The sequence below is a fragment of the Gorilla gorilla genome, chromosome 1 (assembly GCF_029281585.2).
Source record: "Gorilla gorilla gorilla isolate KB3781 chromosome 1, NHGRI_mGorGor1-v2.1_pri, whole genome shotgun sequence".
NCBI lineage: Eukaryota > Metazoa > Chordata > Mammalia > Primates > Hominidae > Gorilla > Gorilla gorilla.
This window is the reverse complement of record NC_073224.2, coordinates 222707095-222725087: the sequence shown is the minus strand read 5'-3', so window position 1 is coordinate 222725087 and position 17993 is coordinate 222707095. Positions and strand designations below refer to the sequence as shown.

The window sequence follows — 17993 nt, the reverse complement described above, 5'->3', positions numbered from 1 at the left end:
GTCTGAGAGTTCTATTTGTTCCACATCCACATCGCCAACACTTGGTATTGTGAGGCTTTTTAACTTTGGCTATCCTGGTGGTGGAGTCTTCTTTTTGTTTTCATTTGCATTTCCCTGGTGACTAAAGAAGTTGAGCATCTTTTCCTCTGTTTATTGGTCTCTTGGTATCTTTTATGTTTTTAAGTGAAGTACCTGTTCAATTTTTTTTTTCTTTTTTGGGGGAATAGAGTCTCACTTTCTCACCTAGGCTGGGATGCAGTGGTGCGATCTTGACTCACTGCAACCTCTGCCTCCCAGGTTCAAGCGATTCTCCTGCCTCAGCCTGCTGAGTAGCTGGGACTATAGGCGTGCACCACCACACCCGGCTAATTGTTTTATTTTTAGTAGAGACGGGGTTTTGCCATGTTGGCCAGGCTAGTCTTGAGCTCCTGACTTCAGGTTATCCACCCACCTTGGCCTCCCAAAGTGCTGATATTACAGACGTGAGCCACCACGCCAGGTGAATTTTTTTTGCTTGTTAAAAAAATCAGGAGGTCTGCCTTTTTCTTATTTATTTGTAGGTGTTCTTATAAATTCTGGATGCGAGCTCTTTGTCAGATGTAAGGATTGTGAGTTACCTCCTCTATTAGCAAATTTAACTCGCTTATTCATCAACTCATTCCAAGAGCAGCAATAATGAATGGGCCAGGCCCTGTGCTGGGTGCTGGGTTATCAGAATGAGTATGATGTGGCCCTCATTCTTGAAGACAGCTCGACCGTGATGGAGGAGACAGGCATTTAGAATGAGCACGAAATAAAGGTGGCTGTTAAGGGGTCAGCTCCCCTCACCAAAGTCACTTTTGATTTACTTACAAAAGTTTTCCTAAGATTTCTTCAGAACCCAGGTAAGGGGAAAAGCGAGGGTTTCCCTATGCTTATTTTCTGGGCTGGGTTTTTAAATCCTTTGCAGTGAGTACTGCTTTTAGAAGATTCCTTGACTCCATCAGCTGAATGCGTGCTCATCTGCTGATCCCTCCCTTGGTTTCCGCCCTGTTTTGGGGAATGTTAGGCTGGACCCACCAGGATGTGGTCAAATTCTTGGCCCTGGAATCCAGTTCCTGGTGCTCAGTGTGGGTAAGTCAGACCCAGCCAGGAGGGCGGAGGCTTTGGTCGGGAGTGGGGGTGGGGCCAGGCTGGCGAATGCTCTGGAAAGCTGGGTCCAGTTTGGAAATCTTCACCTCTCCTGGGAAAACTTGTCATGTCAGGCACAGCCAGACTTCCCCTCCCACCCCTCAGGCTGCCAGCCCTGATGGGGACTCAGGGGGCTGTGAGTGGCATGGGGACAGAGGCCAACACATTGGAGTGAAGTGGCCATGCTGAGGCCATAGGCGGTGGGCAGGCATGAAAGCTGGGCCCAGGACATGGAAGAAGCCCACGGCCAATCAGTGCATGAATGATGGGGGGCACCTTGGCAGGCTCGGGGGCATCGTGTCCTGGAGTCTGAGAACAGGCACAAAAGGGCAGTGCACAGGGCGCCGGGCAGGGCATGAGCCCTGCATTCTGGCCTGGGGCCTGTTCCTAGCTCACCCAGTACCACCCAGCTTCTTTCTCAGTTCTCTGCTCTTGTGGCCCATGTGTCATTAAGGGCCCAACAGCTCTGACCTTCTCTGTAGCTTATCTAGGAAGGAGGCACTGTGAACACCTGGGAGCAGGTAGTCGGTGGGGCCTGGCCTTGGGGAGCCGAGTGACCACAGGGAAGCAAGGGGTGTGCTGGACAGAGGGGCCTGACACCCAGTCCCTTCCTCACGCTGCTGCTACACTGTCACCTCCCAGGAATGCTCCCGACCCCTGATGGACCCAGAGACCATGGTCCTGGGGGGACCTCTCTATGTTCATCATCTGAGACACCAAAATAGATGCCCCTTTATCAACTAAGATGGACCTCAAGGTTAAGGAAACAAAAGTTACCTACAGGCAGAAGGTTCAAGGCCTGGTTGGCATGGCAACTCTCTAAATTCCCACCACTGCAAGAATAACCACACCTGGCCGGGCGCGGTGGCTCATGCCTGTAATCCCAGCACTTTGGGAGATCAACGTGGGTAGATCACTTGAGGTCAGGAGTTCGAGACCAGCCCAGCCTGTCTTTACTAAAAATATAAAAATTAGCTGGGTGGTGGTGGTGTGCGCCTGTCATCCCAGCTACTCGGGAGGCTGAGGCAGGAGAATCGCTTGAAACTGGGAGCTGGAGGTTGCAGTGAGCCAAGATTGTGCCACTGCACTCCAGCCTGGGCAACAGAGTGAGTGAGACTCCATCTCAAAAATAACCACACCCAGCTGGGCGTGGTGGCTGATGCCTGTTATCCCAGCACTTTGGGAGGCCGAGGCGGGCTGATCACGAGGGCAGGAGATCGGGACCATCCTGGCTAACATGGTGAAACCCCGTCTCTACTAAAAATACAAAAAAAAATTAGCCGGGCGCTGTGGCGGGCGCCTGTAGTCCCAGCTACTCAGAAGGCTGAGGCAGGAGAATGGCATGAACCCAGGAGGCGGAGCTTGCAGTGAGCCGAGATCGGGCCACTGCACTGGAGCCTGGGCGACAGTGTGAGACTCCGTCTTGGGAAAAAATATATATATATATTACCACACCCTTGCTAAACTCTTAATAATAGGAAACTGTCAGGCAAATCGTCACATCCTTCATGACTTGGATTTACAACCAAGACCACTACAGCTCTGACTGGATGGAGGAACTGCCTGACAAACATTTCTGCTTCTGCTTCTTCTTCTTCTTCTTCTTCTCCTTCTCCTTCTCCTTCTTCCTCTTCCTCTTCCTCTTCCTCTTCTTCCTCTTCCTCTTCCTCCTCTTCCTCTTCCTCCTCTTCCTCTTCCTCTTCTTCTTATTCTTGTCCCTCTTCCTTCTCCTTCTTCTTCTTCTTCTTCTTTTTGAGACAGAGTCTCACTCTGCTGCCCAGGGCTGCTGTGCAGTGGCGTGAACATGGCTCACTGCATCCTCGACCTTCCAGGCTCATGTGATACTTCCACCTCAGCCTCCCGAGTAGCTGGGATTAGGCATGCACCACCATGCCTGGCTAATTTTTTTTATCTCTTGTAGAGACAGGGTTTTGCCATGTTATTCAGTCTGGTCTTGAACTCCTGGGCTCAAGCAATCCACCTGCCTTGGCCTCCCAAAGTGCTGGGATTACAGGCATGAGCCACAGCGCCTGGCCTCAAACATTCTCTTCTGATACGCAACTGCAGACCTTAAGCCATTTCAGCAGCTTATAGAGTCTGCAAACAAGCTGTCTTTGTGTCCTGCACCTTTTTCTATAAAGAACCAAATTCCACCTCATTTTAGTACTAGAACCCTAGCCCAAAGTGAAAGTGGGGTCTGCTTTACACTACGTGTGTGAAAGTGGGGTGTGCATTACACTACGTGTGCCTGTGTGCATACGCTCCCCTCCCTTCATAAATATGGATAGCCTTTCCCGCAAACCTGCTGAATATGTATGACTCTATTGCATCATATGGGCTCCATGAGGCACAAAACCCAACCTGCCCTTTTCCTCTCCAAAGAGAGAGCACGTCCAGAACACGCCAGAGACTGTCTCTTCCTGGTTTGCAAACTCATACCACTAGTAAAGCTCCTTTCTGCTATTTAGCTATCCTGGTGGTCTTTTGGGCAACATGCTTATCTGGGAAGAGCTGTCTTGTAATCTCTGTGTCTGCATCAGACTCTGCCAGCCCTAGATTGGGAGCTCTGAGATGACATAGGCTGCGTCCCACCTCAGCAGCAGCATGCAAGGTTGGGGACACATGTGAGGGTGTGTGGTGCAGCCCTGAACAGCCTCAGGCAGACTCCCTGTATTCTTGTTCCCAACCTCCTCCCTCCCTAGGTCAGAAGGCTGGGGCAGGAGGCCAGGCAGATCACAGCGTCCATGCCTAGATGCTCCCTGACCCCCAGGAGCCAGAAGTGCTGTCTCCTGAAGGCTCTGGAAACCCGGAATCAGCCTATGAGGCACCAGGGCCACCTTGGAGGGTGGAAATGAGGACCTCAGGCCCCAGAGGGCATGCAGGCGAGGTGAAGTTCAGGAGAGGTAAGCCTAAGGACCCTCAGAGCTATCACACTATGCCCTCCACCCAAATGATGCAGACAGGAAAACTGTGGCCTAGACCGGACCACCACGGCCAAAAAGGATCTTTGTCTTGTCTTGTCCCACAGCCAGGAAGTGTCCCCCTCTTCCCGGCCTGCTGTATCCCAGGACACAGGGCGTAAGTGTGGAGGAGGAAGGGCTGCAGGGCGAGGCAGCCCACACTTTGGCTCAGGACAGGGATGGGACCGGGACATATGGGAAAATAGTCTGGGGGTCCTGGGCAATGGCAGGAGCATGAGCTCAGGGTCGGGTGGCTGTCCTGGATGACCTGTGGGACTCTCTTCCTCTCCGAGCCACGCTTTGCTCAACTGTCCCTTCCTTGTGGGATGCAAGAGGCCACGGCGAGCGAAGGCATGTGCCAAGAGCTGCCACTCAATGTGAGTCAGCGTGCTGGCCCTCCCTCCTTTTCTCCAGGGGGCCTAGGACTTTTGGGGGGAGCCTGAGGACATGCTTCGCTGATGTCACTGTGGGGAGTGTACAAATGGCCACCCTGCTGCTCATTGGTTCTATATGGGCATCCAGGCTGGAGAGCAGGGGGTGGGGAGATGGAAATGCCACCGGCAGGGGACTGGTTCCTAGAAGAGAGGGCGAGTTTGGGTGGTCCCAGTGGTGTTCTTCCCAGAAAAGAGAGCAGGAGGCAGGAGGTGGGCATGGAGAATGTGGAGGGGGGCATTGACAGTTTCTAGAGTGTTCTCCACCGCCCATCTGATAAGACCTGGAGCCTCATTACCAAAGACTTAATGAGATTCGCTTTGTTTTCTTATGAGCCAGGCAAGGTGCCAGGGGAAGCGGCTTCCAGCCCCAGGCTCTGCAGCTGGCTGCTGTGTGACCCAGAGCCAGGCACCACACCTCTCTGGGCCTTAGACTCCTTATCCATGAGCTTCCTGCCTGCACCCTAACATTCAGTGTCATTGGCCGAGTTACCCAATGGCTCCCAGCCTCAGTTCCTTCATCTGCACATTAGGGATAAGTACAGCCATCCACCTGGGAGGTGTCAAGGGGGTGTGGCTGCAGCACCCAGCCCATGCACAAGTTCAGTGATCATTACCTGTCTCCCCCAGCCCTGCCTGAGTGCCGGGATCAGCAGGCTTGGGAAGGGGGAGCCCCCAGGGATGTGGAAAGTGGAGAGGGAGCACATGGGCTCTGGGGCCTCGGGGCTCCTGGGCTCTGTTCTGCCTGTCTGGGAGCTGTCTCCTCCTCTCCCTTGCAGTGTCTCTGTCTCTCTTCATTCTGTTCCTCCCTCTGTCCTTCAGTGTGTCCCTCTCCATCTCAGTCTCTGGTTGTCTCAGTCTCTCTTTGCACCTCACTGTCTCTGCCTTTCTCTGCATCTCTCTTCCTTTCCTGGGCTCTCTCTGTCTCTTTCATCCCTGTTTTGGGCTTTCTCTGTCTCTGTCTCTCTGTTTTTCAGTCTGCTTCTTTCTGTCTCCGTTCATTTCTCTGTATGTCTTTGTCCCCTGCACTCCCATTCTCCTCCCATGCTGTCCTCTCTGGGGGCTCCTCTGGCTTCACTGAGCCACAGGCCCAGGCTGGGGTGTGAAGAAGCAGGAGCTCCCCTGTCAGATGACGCTAGGTGCCCCAGTCAGGGCAATGGGGGCCAGACAAAGAGCTCTGCGAGGGTGGCAAAATCCTCTTCCCAGGGAAGGGAATGTGGGGGCTACTGGCCAGCTGTGGGATGGGTGGCTGAGAACTCTCCTACCACTGTAAATTCTAGATGTTTTTCACGTATATCAGCTTCCTGATCCCCCTGAGCCAAAGGCCTAGAAGGTCCCTGTCCCTGTCCTTTTGGAATGTGCAGTCTTACTTACCAGAGTGACAAGGGGAACAGAGTTGAAACAGGTGGTTTCCCAGCACAGGAGCCTGTGGGGGCTGCTTAGAGAACAGCACATTCCCTGGGAGCCAGAGCCATCTGGGAGGGCTTTCTGGAGGAGGCAGACCATGAGGGATCAGGATGGGGACTAATATGTGCTGAGTGCCTGGTGGTGCTTTATAAATATCAGCAGATTGGGAGATAAGCATAGCCACCCTGTGGAGACACCTGGGAGGTGTCAAGGGGCATGCATTGTAAAGGCCCAGAGTGGTGAAGCATCCACCAGCTGGTAAGTGGTAGCCTCGGGTGGGGCCTGTCGCTGTCCCCATGCTCTGTCCACTACTGGTGTGGCTTGCCCCACTTGTGACCATCGTTTCTTCCCCTCCACCCCCAGTGCCACTTCCTCTCTCCCTCGTTGTAGGGGAAAGAACATGGGCTGTGTGGCTTTGGGCCAATTGCTTGCCCTCTCTGGGCCTTCTTATTGGTGACAGACAGACTGGTGACTTTCTGAGAGGATCTATGCAACCTCAGGCTCCTGCACCTGGGTTAAGGGTCTTCTGGAGGGGAAGAGATGAGCAGGTAGGCTTTGACGCCTGCCTGCTTTGTCCTGAGTGTCTACTATGTCATCTGCTTTAAATGCGAAGCCCCTGGGACTTGCGAGTTATCTCTAAGCCTTCTCTTTTCCTGACTTTCTGGAAGTGTGTGTACCCCCATTCCCTCACCCCAGCCATCAGGGCCCTTTCTGAGTTGGGCCTCCTTCCTAGCTCTGGGCTAGGCCCCAACCCTGGCCCTTTCCAAGGCCAGCAGGAACTGGAAGGTCCGTACTCATGCCCTGGGAGGCTCCAGGCTCTAAGGGGTGCTGGAGTGATGGAGTTGGGCAGCTGGTGCTCAGAGGACCTTAATGGTGTGGGGACAGCTGGAAACTGGTTGTCTCTTGAACCCTCTTGCCACCAGGCCTCTGTCCAGGAGGGCTGCTGGGGGCCAATGGGCCAGACACCAGACAGTCACACCTTTGGCAGGGCTGAAGTCGGGGGTGTGTGACACAATGGGAGGGGCTGGGCCTGGCAGTCCCTGCAGCCTATAAGCACCAGCAACCCATGAGGGGACACAGGCACCCTCTGGCCTCATCCTTCTTGAAGCCAGTGGGATGTAGCAACTAAAATACAAGCTCTGAAGTTTCATGGACTGGAGTTGCATCTCTGCTTCCATCCTAATTAGCAAGAGACGTTGGTCACGTTGCTTAAACTCTGACACCAGATTCTCCCCCTCTGCAAAGCAAGGACAATAGCAGTGCTCCCTTCCCGGGTCAGTTGCAAGGATTAAGGATGATGTCTGCCAAGTGCTTAGTCAGAGCCGCCATACCGTAAGTGCTCAATAGATGCTGGCTCCCATTATTAGTATCCCTTCCCTCCACGCCCTCAGCACATCCCTTTATCATGATGGAATAACCAACTGCCTGGTAACAACATGTTCACACTTCCACGCTCCCCATCAACCATGCTCACCTATAAGGCAGGCTGCGACCAGCTCCTCTTCATCTACTCATTGCCTGGCCCATGCTAGGGGCCCAAGAAATGTCTGCTGCATCAACGAGTGATTTTGGGAAAGGTGCTGAGCCCTTCTGTCCCGTGAAGGTCTTGCGAGACAGTGTCTCACCAGCAACCTGGATCGTGAGAAACACAGCGGATGGGCCAGATCTAGATGGAGAGTGTCCACTGGGCAGAGCTGCTTCTGTGAAAGGAAAAGAAGTTTTTCAAGAAACCATGACGGGGGCCCAAGAATCCAAGTTTCTAACTCTGGGATCGGTTTTCTGTCTTTTACCTCGGTTTGCCTCTCCCTAGCTGTGTGGTTTATGGCAAGTCACTCTGTGCCTCTGTCTCCACGTATTCAAGGAGGCAGCTGGTCCAAGGGGCCTTCACAGAAGGGGCTGCCGAGATGTGAGCCCTGCATTGGGGGATGCCCCACAGAGGTGCTGTCCCCCACCCCCTTTCCAGGTATGAGTGTCCCCCAGCTCTGAGTGAATCAGTAGGAGGTGCTGGACCTGGGCTGATTCTCACAGTGGGACCTCAATTCTAGCCCCGGGTTGGCTGACATTAGAGGACTTTGGGTCATTGTTCTGGCAGCTGCAAGGAAGAGCCAATGTCAGGGAGGGAAACCCCACATTCCCTGGCACTATCCAAACAAAGGTTTGGTTAAAACAAAGAATTCTCATGGAGAAGAGTCTGAAGGACCCAAAACACCTATTTCTGTAGACATCCCATCCCAAAATAAACCCATGGATCAAGCCAGACCCAAATACAAGGATGCTGTGAACCACATGGTTCAATATTCCACACTTTCCCCATCCATTAAACCCCACCCAGGGTGGGAAGGGGATGGATTTCTCTCAGTTCTCAGGGCCTAGAAGAGCAGGGCTTTTTTCCCTCAACTGGTTGAGTTTTACTTTGTGAGCACCATGATTCCTAAAACCGGTTATATTTTCTTTTTCTCCTGGGCCGCCAGGGAACTCACAGCGAAATCTACCAACCAAAGAGGATGTCCATACCTGTCTTTTTCTTTCTTCCTTCATTCTTTGACTTAATTTCCTCACTTGAAAAAAAAAATAAAACACCTTATTCAGGGTATACTTTATGGGCAGTCTTAATTTTTTGTATTAGGATGTGGGATGTAAATCCATAAAAGAAGTAGAAATGCTGAGCCTTCCTGTGGAGTGGGTGCTGGAGGGGAAAAGGTGGAGTTAGGGGAGGGAAGGGGAGGGCAGGAAGGTTGGTGATGGGCAGACATTCACAGAGACTCCCAGGTCAGGGAGCAATCCCCCAGTCGGGGCAGCAGAAATGCCCAGAGGAATTTTGATCCGGACAGACGTCGGGCACTGAATGAAGAGAGGTCCCTCCGGGGCCTGGTCTCAGGGGCCTTGAATGCCACGCAAAGCGTGTCTTGAGCATCAACTATATGCCAGGCACCTTTTACATATATTATTTCTTACTTCTAAATTATTCCAGATTTTAAGCCGGGTGCAGTGGCTCACACCTGTAATCTCAGCATTTTGGGAGGCCAAGGCAGACGGATAACCTGAGGTCAGGAGTTCGAGACCAGCCTGGCTAACACGGTGAAACCCCGTCTCTACTAAAAATACAAAAATTGCCTGGGTGTGGTGGTGCATGCCTGTAATCCTAGCTACATGGAAGGCTGAGGCAGGAGGATTGCTTGAACCTGAGTGGCAGAGGTTGCAATGAGCTGAGATTGTGCCACCGAGCTCCAGCCTGGACTACAAAGTGAGACTCCATCTCAAAATAATAAATAAATAAATAAATAAATAAATAAATAAATAAATAAATAAATCGATCCAGATTTTACCAATTAGGAGACTGAGCCTCAGAGAAGTTAAATCACTTGTCCAGAGCCCTAAAATTGGAGAAGCAGCTGCGCCCAGACTGGAACCCTAGATGGTAGGGCCCCTTAGTCCTCCTTTATCTTGGGGGGATCCAGGGAAGGCTTTTCAGCAGGGGAACGATGCAACTGGATACACACGTCAGGGGGAACACGACTGCTTATGGCAAGGAACGCAGTAAGCCTGGGGTCAGGGAGACCAGGAGCTGCTGAGGTCTCAGCTCAGAGATGGTGGCTGGAACCAGGAGGGTGATGGTGATGGTGGAGGTGAGGGTGGGGGCAAAGAGGAAGGGAAGGATCAAGAGATGTTTGGAAAGTAGAGGTGATACTCAGGAGGGGTGCGGGAGAGGGAGGGAGAGGTTGCCTGGGCTGGCTTGGGTGGCTAGGGTGGAGGTGGCGCCATTTGCTGAGATGGGAAAAGCCAGCTGGGGCAGGGAAGGGGCTGATGTGCTTGGAGGCTGCTGAGTTGGCCACCTGTGGGGATGACTCGCCTGGTCACAGCCCCCTGAGGGCAGAGGACACATGCCTGCTCAGCTGGGGCTGTGCCATGTCCCGCCCTGCCCCATGAACGGTATCATTAACACTGCTGATGCTGCCACATGGAGCCTTGGATGTCCCCAGACCCGAGGAGGGAGTTGGTAATTCCTGCAGGTCTGCACAGCCCAGCAGAGCCTGGTCTGGAGTTTGGATGCTGAGGGGATAGTGTGGATTGAGTTGGGTGACTCATGGTCCTCACCACTTCCTGCCATTAGAGCCTCTGGCCTGCCCTCTGGCCCTGTGGGAATCAGTGGGTACCCTATTTTCTCACAATGGCCAAGTCAGAACCCCCAAGGCTTCTCCCCCATTCACCAGGAGGTCCAGGATCCTGCCCTGGGTGCCAGGAGCACAGGAAGGGGTTGGGTCAACATAGGGAGCTGAGCAGACTCAGCAGATGTCAAGGACTCTGACTTCTGGAACGGCACCTGTATACAAAAAGTGCCTAATAGATGTTTGTTGAATGAATGAAGACTTTGGATCCAAATCTGGCTTCTTGTGACTTTACTGTGTCACCTTGGGTGAGTCACTGCTTCTCTCCGTGCTGTGGTTTACCCAGCTGGAAAATGAAGGGGCTGGATTGATAGTTTCGGGGGCCCTTCCAGCTTGAAGTTGGGTGATCCTGGAGAGCAAGTGGAACTGTCCCTGTAGTACCCGGGGGTGCTGGGAGGGGAGAACAGTCTCAGACAGGGGGTTATAAGAACTGGGCTCTGCTGATCCTCCCTACCTTCCTCCATGGGGTTCTAGGTGAGCTCAGGCACAGCAGGCAGCGTGTGTGTGTGTATGTGTGTTAGGGAGAGGTCCCCCGGACCAGAAGAGCCCACAGCTGGTGTTGGCAACACAAGTAGACCCAGAACCTACCCTGATTGGTCCCAAGGCCTGAGGCAGGCAATTTCCATGCCTTGATGGTGGCAAGCCTCACTGGGGCCCACATTGCTTACCCTCAAGGGCATCAAATGACTTCCCCAGCCAGAGTTATTCCCTCCACCCCTCTCCTTACCCACCAACACAAAATAACCAATGCTGGGGGCTCAAACTCATGGCCCAAGAGCTAGGTCTGGTCTACTGATGGGTTTTGTTTGACCTCAGTATTCTGTTTCTGAGAAACACTGACTTAACGCATGAGCCCAGCAGGCTCTGTCCCCTCTGCAGCAGTTACCACCCCTCCCTATTTTCTCCCAGCTGATAGCATCACACATTTCTATTATCTGCCTGCCCTCCTGAAGGTGCCTGAGTTTGGAAACTCTGATCCAGCTTAACAACCCATTTTGTAAATAGGGAGACTGGGGGGCTGTCGGGGGTGATCCTAGTGTTTCTGGATGAACGAGGTCAGGCTGCTTGCTCTCGTGGTCCAATAAGGAGATGCAGACAGACTGAGAAAGAAGGGAGTTTATTTCTGCAACCGGTCACAGGGAGAAGATCGGAGTAACTCACCAGACCAACTCGAAAGTACAAGTTTTCCCCCAGTGTTGTCTACATTCTAAGCTGTATGCCTACGTGTGGGAGTATACGTTACCAGAGAGTAGGTTTGTTTCATTCCATCTGTATCTAATCTTTAGGGTCTAGGGTCTGGGAAGCTTTTTCTAGAGCCTTGGAAAGTTTCTTAATCTTTTTTTTTGAGACAGAGCCTCACTCTGTTGCCCAGGCTAGAGTGCAGTGACACGATCTCAGCTGACTGCTACCTCTGCCCCTGGGTTCCAGCAATTCTCATGCCTCAGCCTCCTGAGTAGCTGGGACTACAGGTGCACACCACCACATCTGGCTAGTTAATTTTTTTTAGTAGAGATGGGGTTTCGCCACATTGCCCAGGCTGGTCTGGAACTCCTAGCTTCAAGTGATCCACGCACCTCAGCCTCCCAAAGTGCTGGGATTACAGGCGTGAGCCCCTGTACCCAACAGAAAGTTTCTTAATCCTAAGTGGGCCCTGGTATGAGGTGTATGTGTAAGAATACTTTCGTTATTTCATCAGACTTTCGGGTCTGAGAAAACCCAGGAGCGGTCTTAACAGGTTTGTTTTCACATTCCAGCCCTCATACTCGGGCACCATTTTCTTCATTTCTCTAATGTTTAACTTATGCATTCATCAGAATGAGAGGAAAGGGCTCTCTCTCTCTGTGAGAGAGAGAGAGTGGCTGCTCCGGCTGTTAATGGAAACCCAGCTTGCCACACTAGGTTCATGGAATCTTAGACCATAGACACCTGTTTTCCTGGGCTCTGTATCCATGGAGTAAACTTAGAACTTGCCTTGGTGCCTTTAGGTGTGATGTACTCTGCAGATCAATAACATTTGCAATAGGAAAGATTATTTCAAAAAGATCTTCAAAATCAAAAGTAACCAAATAAATGTTTATGTCATTATCACTAAGGTCTCATTTCCGGTTCTCTGCTCCAATATCATTTCTTCAGATTGGCCTTCTCTGATCACTTGACTCAAAACAGCACCCCATCCCCTCCTCTCTTCTATTTTATTTGTCTGAATCACTTCCTGGTATCACAGTTTTTATCCCACCAGCTTTCTACCTGCCTGCCCTCCACGATGTCCCACGAGGGCAGGGGCTTGGTCTATCTTGTTCACTGTGGTATCCCCAGGGCCAGAATAATGTCTGGCACATTTTAGGTGCTCAGAAAAAATTGTTGAAGAACAGGGAAAATGAGACCCTGGCCATCGTAGCCCCAGCACCAGCCACCTTCCCTATAGTGGTTTCTCGGGTTGTTCCAGGGGATTCCTGGGGTCGTCTTACAGTCCCCTAGTCATCGGGCAGCTGGCAGGCCTCTACCCTGCATGGGGCCCCGTTTCGGGCTAAGTGGGGCCAGCCTCCCAGCTTTATGTCCTCCTCCAGAGGGGAAGGAGGCAGTGATGTCATAGAGGTCTCCCACCTTCGCTCCTCCCCAGTCTGACCGATCAAGGCTGAAATCCCAAGTTCAAAGAGACCACAGCATGGGTGTGCAGGATGTGTTGTTTGTGGGTTGTAGGTAGGGCAGGGGCCCAGGCAGGTCATGGTGTCTTAAAAGAATGTTCTTTGAGCTGGAAGACTGAAAAAGGGAGGCGGGGAAGGAATAGCAGAGGTTGGGGAGAGAAGCCAAAAGGAGGAAATGCATCTTATTTTTCCTCAAAGAGAGAATAATGAGGGTGGCTTCATTTTTTTTTTTTTCCAACAGTAAAAATGTTGTTTGCTCATGAAAGTGATTCAAACAATACACAAAAGCATGGGGAAGAAATGACCTAATATTCCGGCTTCCAGGCATCTAGTCAGCAATCAGCCCACCAGGATCAGATGGCCTGGGGTTGAATCCTGATGGGACCAACTTCCAACCATGGACTTGGGAGGGTCCCCAACTTCTCTGTGCCTCAGTTTCTTTTGCTGTAAAATAGAGATGTGCTTATCCTCCTCTCTTCCTCTCTGCCTACCCTCTGCTCTTCTCTCCTTGCCCCCCTTTCTCTTTCCTCTTTCCTCTATCTCAAAGACCATTCTTTTTTTCTTTTTTTTTGAGATGAAGTCTTGCTCTGTTGCCCAGGCTGGAGTGCAGTGGTGCAATCTTGGCTCACTGTAACCTCCACCTCCCAGGTTCAAGCAATTCTCCTGCCTCAGCCTCCCAAGTAGTTGGAATTACAGGTGCCTGCTACCACGTCCAGCTAATTTTTGTATTCTTAGTAAAGACGGGGTTTCACCGTGTTGGCCAGGCTGGTCTTGAACTCTTGACTCGAGATCCGCCCACCTTGGCCTACCAAAGTGCTGGGATTACAGGCATGAGCCACTGCGCCCAGCCCAAAGAACATTCTTTTAAGACACCATGACCTGCCTGGGCCCTAGCCCTGCCCACAACTGGCCAAGGGCACATCCTACACATCCATGTGGTCTGTTTGAACTTGGCATTCCAGGCTTGATTGATACCTGCCACCCAGTATTATTGTGAGGATTAGGTAGATGAATACATGGAGAGGTCTTAAAACAGTGGCACATGGTGAGGGCCATATATGTGTTTGCATCATCATTATTGTCATCATCACCATCATCATCATCATCATCATCATCATCATCATCATCATCATCTTTTTAGACAGCTCTTTACGCACCAGCCTGCCTTTCTTCCTGCCTCCCTTTTTCCTATCGTTCACCTATCCATCTGTCTGTCCATCCATCCATCCACCCACACATCCATCCATCCATCCATCCATCCATCCATTTAATCTTCTCTGATGGGAACACACCCATGTGCTCTGCAGGAAACTGCTTGTTCCACTCTGCATTCCATTCCATATGAAATGGACACGTTTATGTCAATAAATGCTGTTAAACAAAATGACTGAGGTCCTGGTAAATTGGGGTTTGGGGTTTGGGGTTTGGGTGATGGAAAACCATCCCTGAACACCTGTTTCCCTGGGTTCTGTATCCATGGGGTAAAATTAGACTTTGTCTTGGTGACTTTAGGTGTAATGAACTTTGCAGATCAATAACATTTGCAATAAGAAAGATGGTTTCAAAAAGATCTTCAAAATCAAAAGTAACCAAATAAATGTTTATGCCATTTTACCATTTCCTGTTTCCCTAATCAGGCTGGGGTTCCTGCAGGCAGGGACTGTGCATCCCCCACATCTTCCATCAGACTGACAACTCCTCAGGCAAGGCTGTTTCTCTCTCTCTCTCTCTCTCTCTCTCTCTTTCTTGCTCTTTGCTGCCCTGCCACCCCAGCCCTGTGGACACTAGAGTTCTGGTTTATGTGCCCCTTTTCCCACTCTGTATAAGAGCCCCCTGGAAGAAGAGGACCACATTACTGAGGACGGGTGTCCTGCGATTCCAGAGCAAACGGCTCTTCTCATCACCCCCGATGCCCGATATGAAGGGAACACGTCACCTGCAATTCCCCACCTCTACCCCAAGCTCTAACAGACATCTCATGTCGAACGAGTCCAACAGAGAATGGCCAAGCTCCCTGCCCAGCTTGCCCTCCTGCAGCCTTCCCAATCTCTCTGATGATGACTCCATCCTTCTAGTTGCTCGGGTCCCAAATACTCCAGTGATCCTTGACCACTCTCTCTCACACCCACATCCAACTCATCAGCAAACCTCATCGGCTCTACCTTCAAGATACATTCAGGATCCAACCACTTCCCACCACCTTCCCTGTTACCCTGGGACCAAGCCACGCCATCCCTCACTTGGATAATGGGAAGAACCGCAGTGCACCATCTGATGTCATACACACTTTACTCATTTAACTTCACCTACGGTCTGTCTCCCCCAGAATATAAATGTCATCAGAGCAGGAATCATGGTCTCTTTTGTTCATAGTTGTATCCCTATCACCTAAATGAGTGCCTGACACATAAAAGACGATTAACAAACACTTGTCAAATTAACAAATGAAGTTCTACAAAGAGCCTCAGAACAGGCTGAAGCTTGCTGTGCTGAACTGAAAGAAGATGGAGTTTCAGAAATGAATCCACGCTCCCAGGTCATTGCTCTGAGCTCTTTTTCAAGTTCACTCCTCTCTGGCTCCCCAAGAATGCTTGCCTGGGGTGGCTTCTGCTGTCTGTGGAGTCTGGGAACAAGCGCCTACCCTCGCCTGTTGGGGGGTGGTATTGTGTGGCGAGACGGGTGAACCTGCGTGGAAGTTATAACTCTACCACTTACTAGCAGTGAGACCTGCAGCCATGATTCTCTTACCTGCAAAATGAGGACACAACTCATAGTTGTTAGCGTTTTAGTGAACACTGGGTGCCAGGAGCTGTGCTAATCTTCTTACACATAACTCATGTCTTTCCCACATCAACACAATGGGACAGGTACTACTGTTATAGCTGCCAACTTACACATGAGGCAGCTGAGTCACAGAGAGGTTAAAAGGTTTGATAAGGATCACAGGTGGTTATAGGCAGAGCCCGCACATAGTCAGCCCACAGAAACACTGACATCATTGTAATAGGGGTTCAGGCACCAGGAGTCTTTGGAGGGGAGGGCAGGGGCTGCTGGGGAGCTCTGGAGGGTCTCCTGTCAGCAGGTGAGTCCTGCTTCGCCCTGGGCCCCCGGTTGAAGCTCCCCTTCCCCATCTCCCAGACAGGCCTTGGGCACCTCCTCCCCTGACCTCCTGGACTGACAGCCCTGAGTGAGGAGGGTGTGGAGCCAGGAGGTGGGGACCAGGCTCAGCCAGGCTAATCAGGTCGCAGGTTGAAATTTAAAGGGAGCAGGAGGCACCAGTCTGTCAGAACTCACACTTCTTCCTGGCAAAGAAGTGCCCAGGACGGGAGCTGGGGAGCCAGGGCTGATCTAGGAGGCTGGGAGCCAGGGGACAGGATGGCCCCAAAGAGAGTTGTGCAGCTGTCCCTGAAGACGCCTACCCATGCCGTGTGTGTGGTGGGAGTCGAGGCACATGTGGACATTCACAGGTAAGAGCTGGGAGGCACTCTCCTGGCTGCAGAGAGCTGGGTTAGAGTGTAAGTCAATGGGGTGGGTGCCTGGTAGACAAGTCAGGCACGTTGGAGAGGATGCTGGCAGGAGACAGCAGAGAAGGTGGAGTTGGCTGTGGAGTCTGGGAGGAAGGAACTGGGGTCTAGTCAGGTCCTTCTTGGGGCCCTAGCTCCTGGGCACTGGGCTCAGGACATTGGCTTCAATCCCCTGGGTAAGAGTCCAGCCTTAGATTTCTAACTCTGAGCCCTGGGGTCAGGCTTTGGGGTCTGGGCCCTGCATTCTGACACCTAGGTAGAACTTGTGTGGAACATCAGATGGCTCAAGATGGGGAAGAGAACTGGTTCCCACCTCCCTCAATTTCTTGCCAAGCCCCCATCTCTCTGAGGTGAAGGGACGGGTGTGGTAGCTTGACCCTTGGAGGTCAGCCAGAGATAACTAGATTGATTCCAATCAGGAGGGAGTGGTTAGGAAATACTCTATGAATTAATATGAGGAGAGAACCTGGAGCAAGATGGCTGGGACTTATGTTTGCTGTGAGATGATGGTGATGACGCTGATTATGGTGATGAACAGTGATGATGGCAATGATGGTGGTGATGGTGGCAATGATGACATCTGAGGAGGCAGCAGTAGCATTTGCTTCTCCTGTTGACCCAAATCTTTCCTGTGCTGGCTGTGTCCAGATGCGGACTCGGGGACTCAGCCTTAGTTTCCCTACCTGGCCACTAAGGGAATTGGATTTGGTGATCTCTGGTGGCATTTCCAACTCTGACAGGCTGTCTATGGATTCCATCCCTGCTGGAGCAGATGGGGCTGAACCCCTTGCAGATAGGGGGCTCGTGGTGGGAGTCTCCCTCAAAGAGGAGCTGGGTGCTGGGGGTCTGTTACTGGGTGAGATCTGAGTCCTATCTCCCTCTTGGGACTCAGCCCCTGTACCTGCTGGTCTGGTTAATGTATGCGGGGCCCAGGGCCAGCTGCCCACCTGGCCTCTGGTGATCCTCTGCCCGAGAAGCCCTTCCTGCTTCTCTGTTGGGCAGTGGTCTGTGACCCCAGTGGCAGGGCTGGGGAGGAGAACCAGGAGCCATGGAAACCAAACCTTGACTCTAAGTTGCTGCTGGGAGCCCCGCTGTGGGGGCTGGTTCTCTCGGGTCTAGGTGGCCAGCAGAGACCCCATTGTCTCCTGCCCTGTTAACATAGGCTTGCCAGATTTAGCAAATAAAAATACAGGATGCCTGGTTAAGTTTGAATTTCAGAAAAAAAACAAAAAGCTTTTTTAGTATATTGATGGGAGATATTTCTACTAAAATAATCTGCTGTTTAGCTGAAGCTGAAGTCTTTTTTTCTTTTTCTTTTTTTTGAGATGGAGTCTCGCTCTGTCACCCAGGCTGGAGTGCAGTGGCGAGATCTTTGCTCACTGCAACCTCCACCTCCCGGGTTCAGTTCTCTGCCGCAGCCTCCCGAGTAGCTGGGATAACAGGAACCCGCCATCACACCCTGCTAATTTTGTATTTTTAGTAGAGACAAGGTTTTGCCATGTTGGCCAGGCTGGTCTCAAACTCCTGACCTCAAGTGATCAACCCACCTCGGCCTCCCAAAGTGCTGGGATTATAGGCGTGAGCCACCGTGCCTGGCCGCTAAAGCTGAAATCTAACTAGGCATCCCACATTGTATCTGGGAATCTACTTTCACACCAAGAGTAGGAAAAGGGTCCCTTGCAGGCCCCCT

General features: G+C 51.8%; 1 protein-coding gene and 1 long non-coding RNA gene across 2 annotated transcripts in view; both read left to right on the top strand.

Moving 5' to 3' along the window:
- The first annotated feature begins 742 nt into the window (after nucleotides 1-742).
- LOC115933971 (uncharacterized) lies at nucleotides 743-7299 on the top strand. Its single transcript, XR_004069802.2, has 4 exons — nucleotides 743-884; nucleotides 3873-4073; nucleotides 6359-6516; nucleotides 7214-7299. It is a non-coding gene; the product is annotated as an uncharacterized lncRNA (long non-coding RNA).
- Nucleotides 7300-16154: 8855 nt separating this feature from the next.
- PADI1 (peptidyl arginine deiminase 1) overlaps nucleotides 16155-17993 on the top strand; it is a 40490-nt gene continuing 38651 nt past the window's right edge. Inside the window, exon 1 of the mRNA XM_004024768.5 lies at nucleotides 16155-16246. Coding sequence (XP_004024817.4) covers nucleotides 16155-16246 — 92 coding nt within the window. The remainder of the gene's footprint in view (nucleotides 16247-17993) is intronic.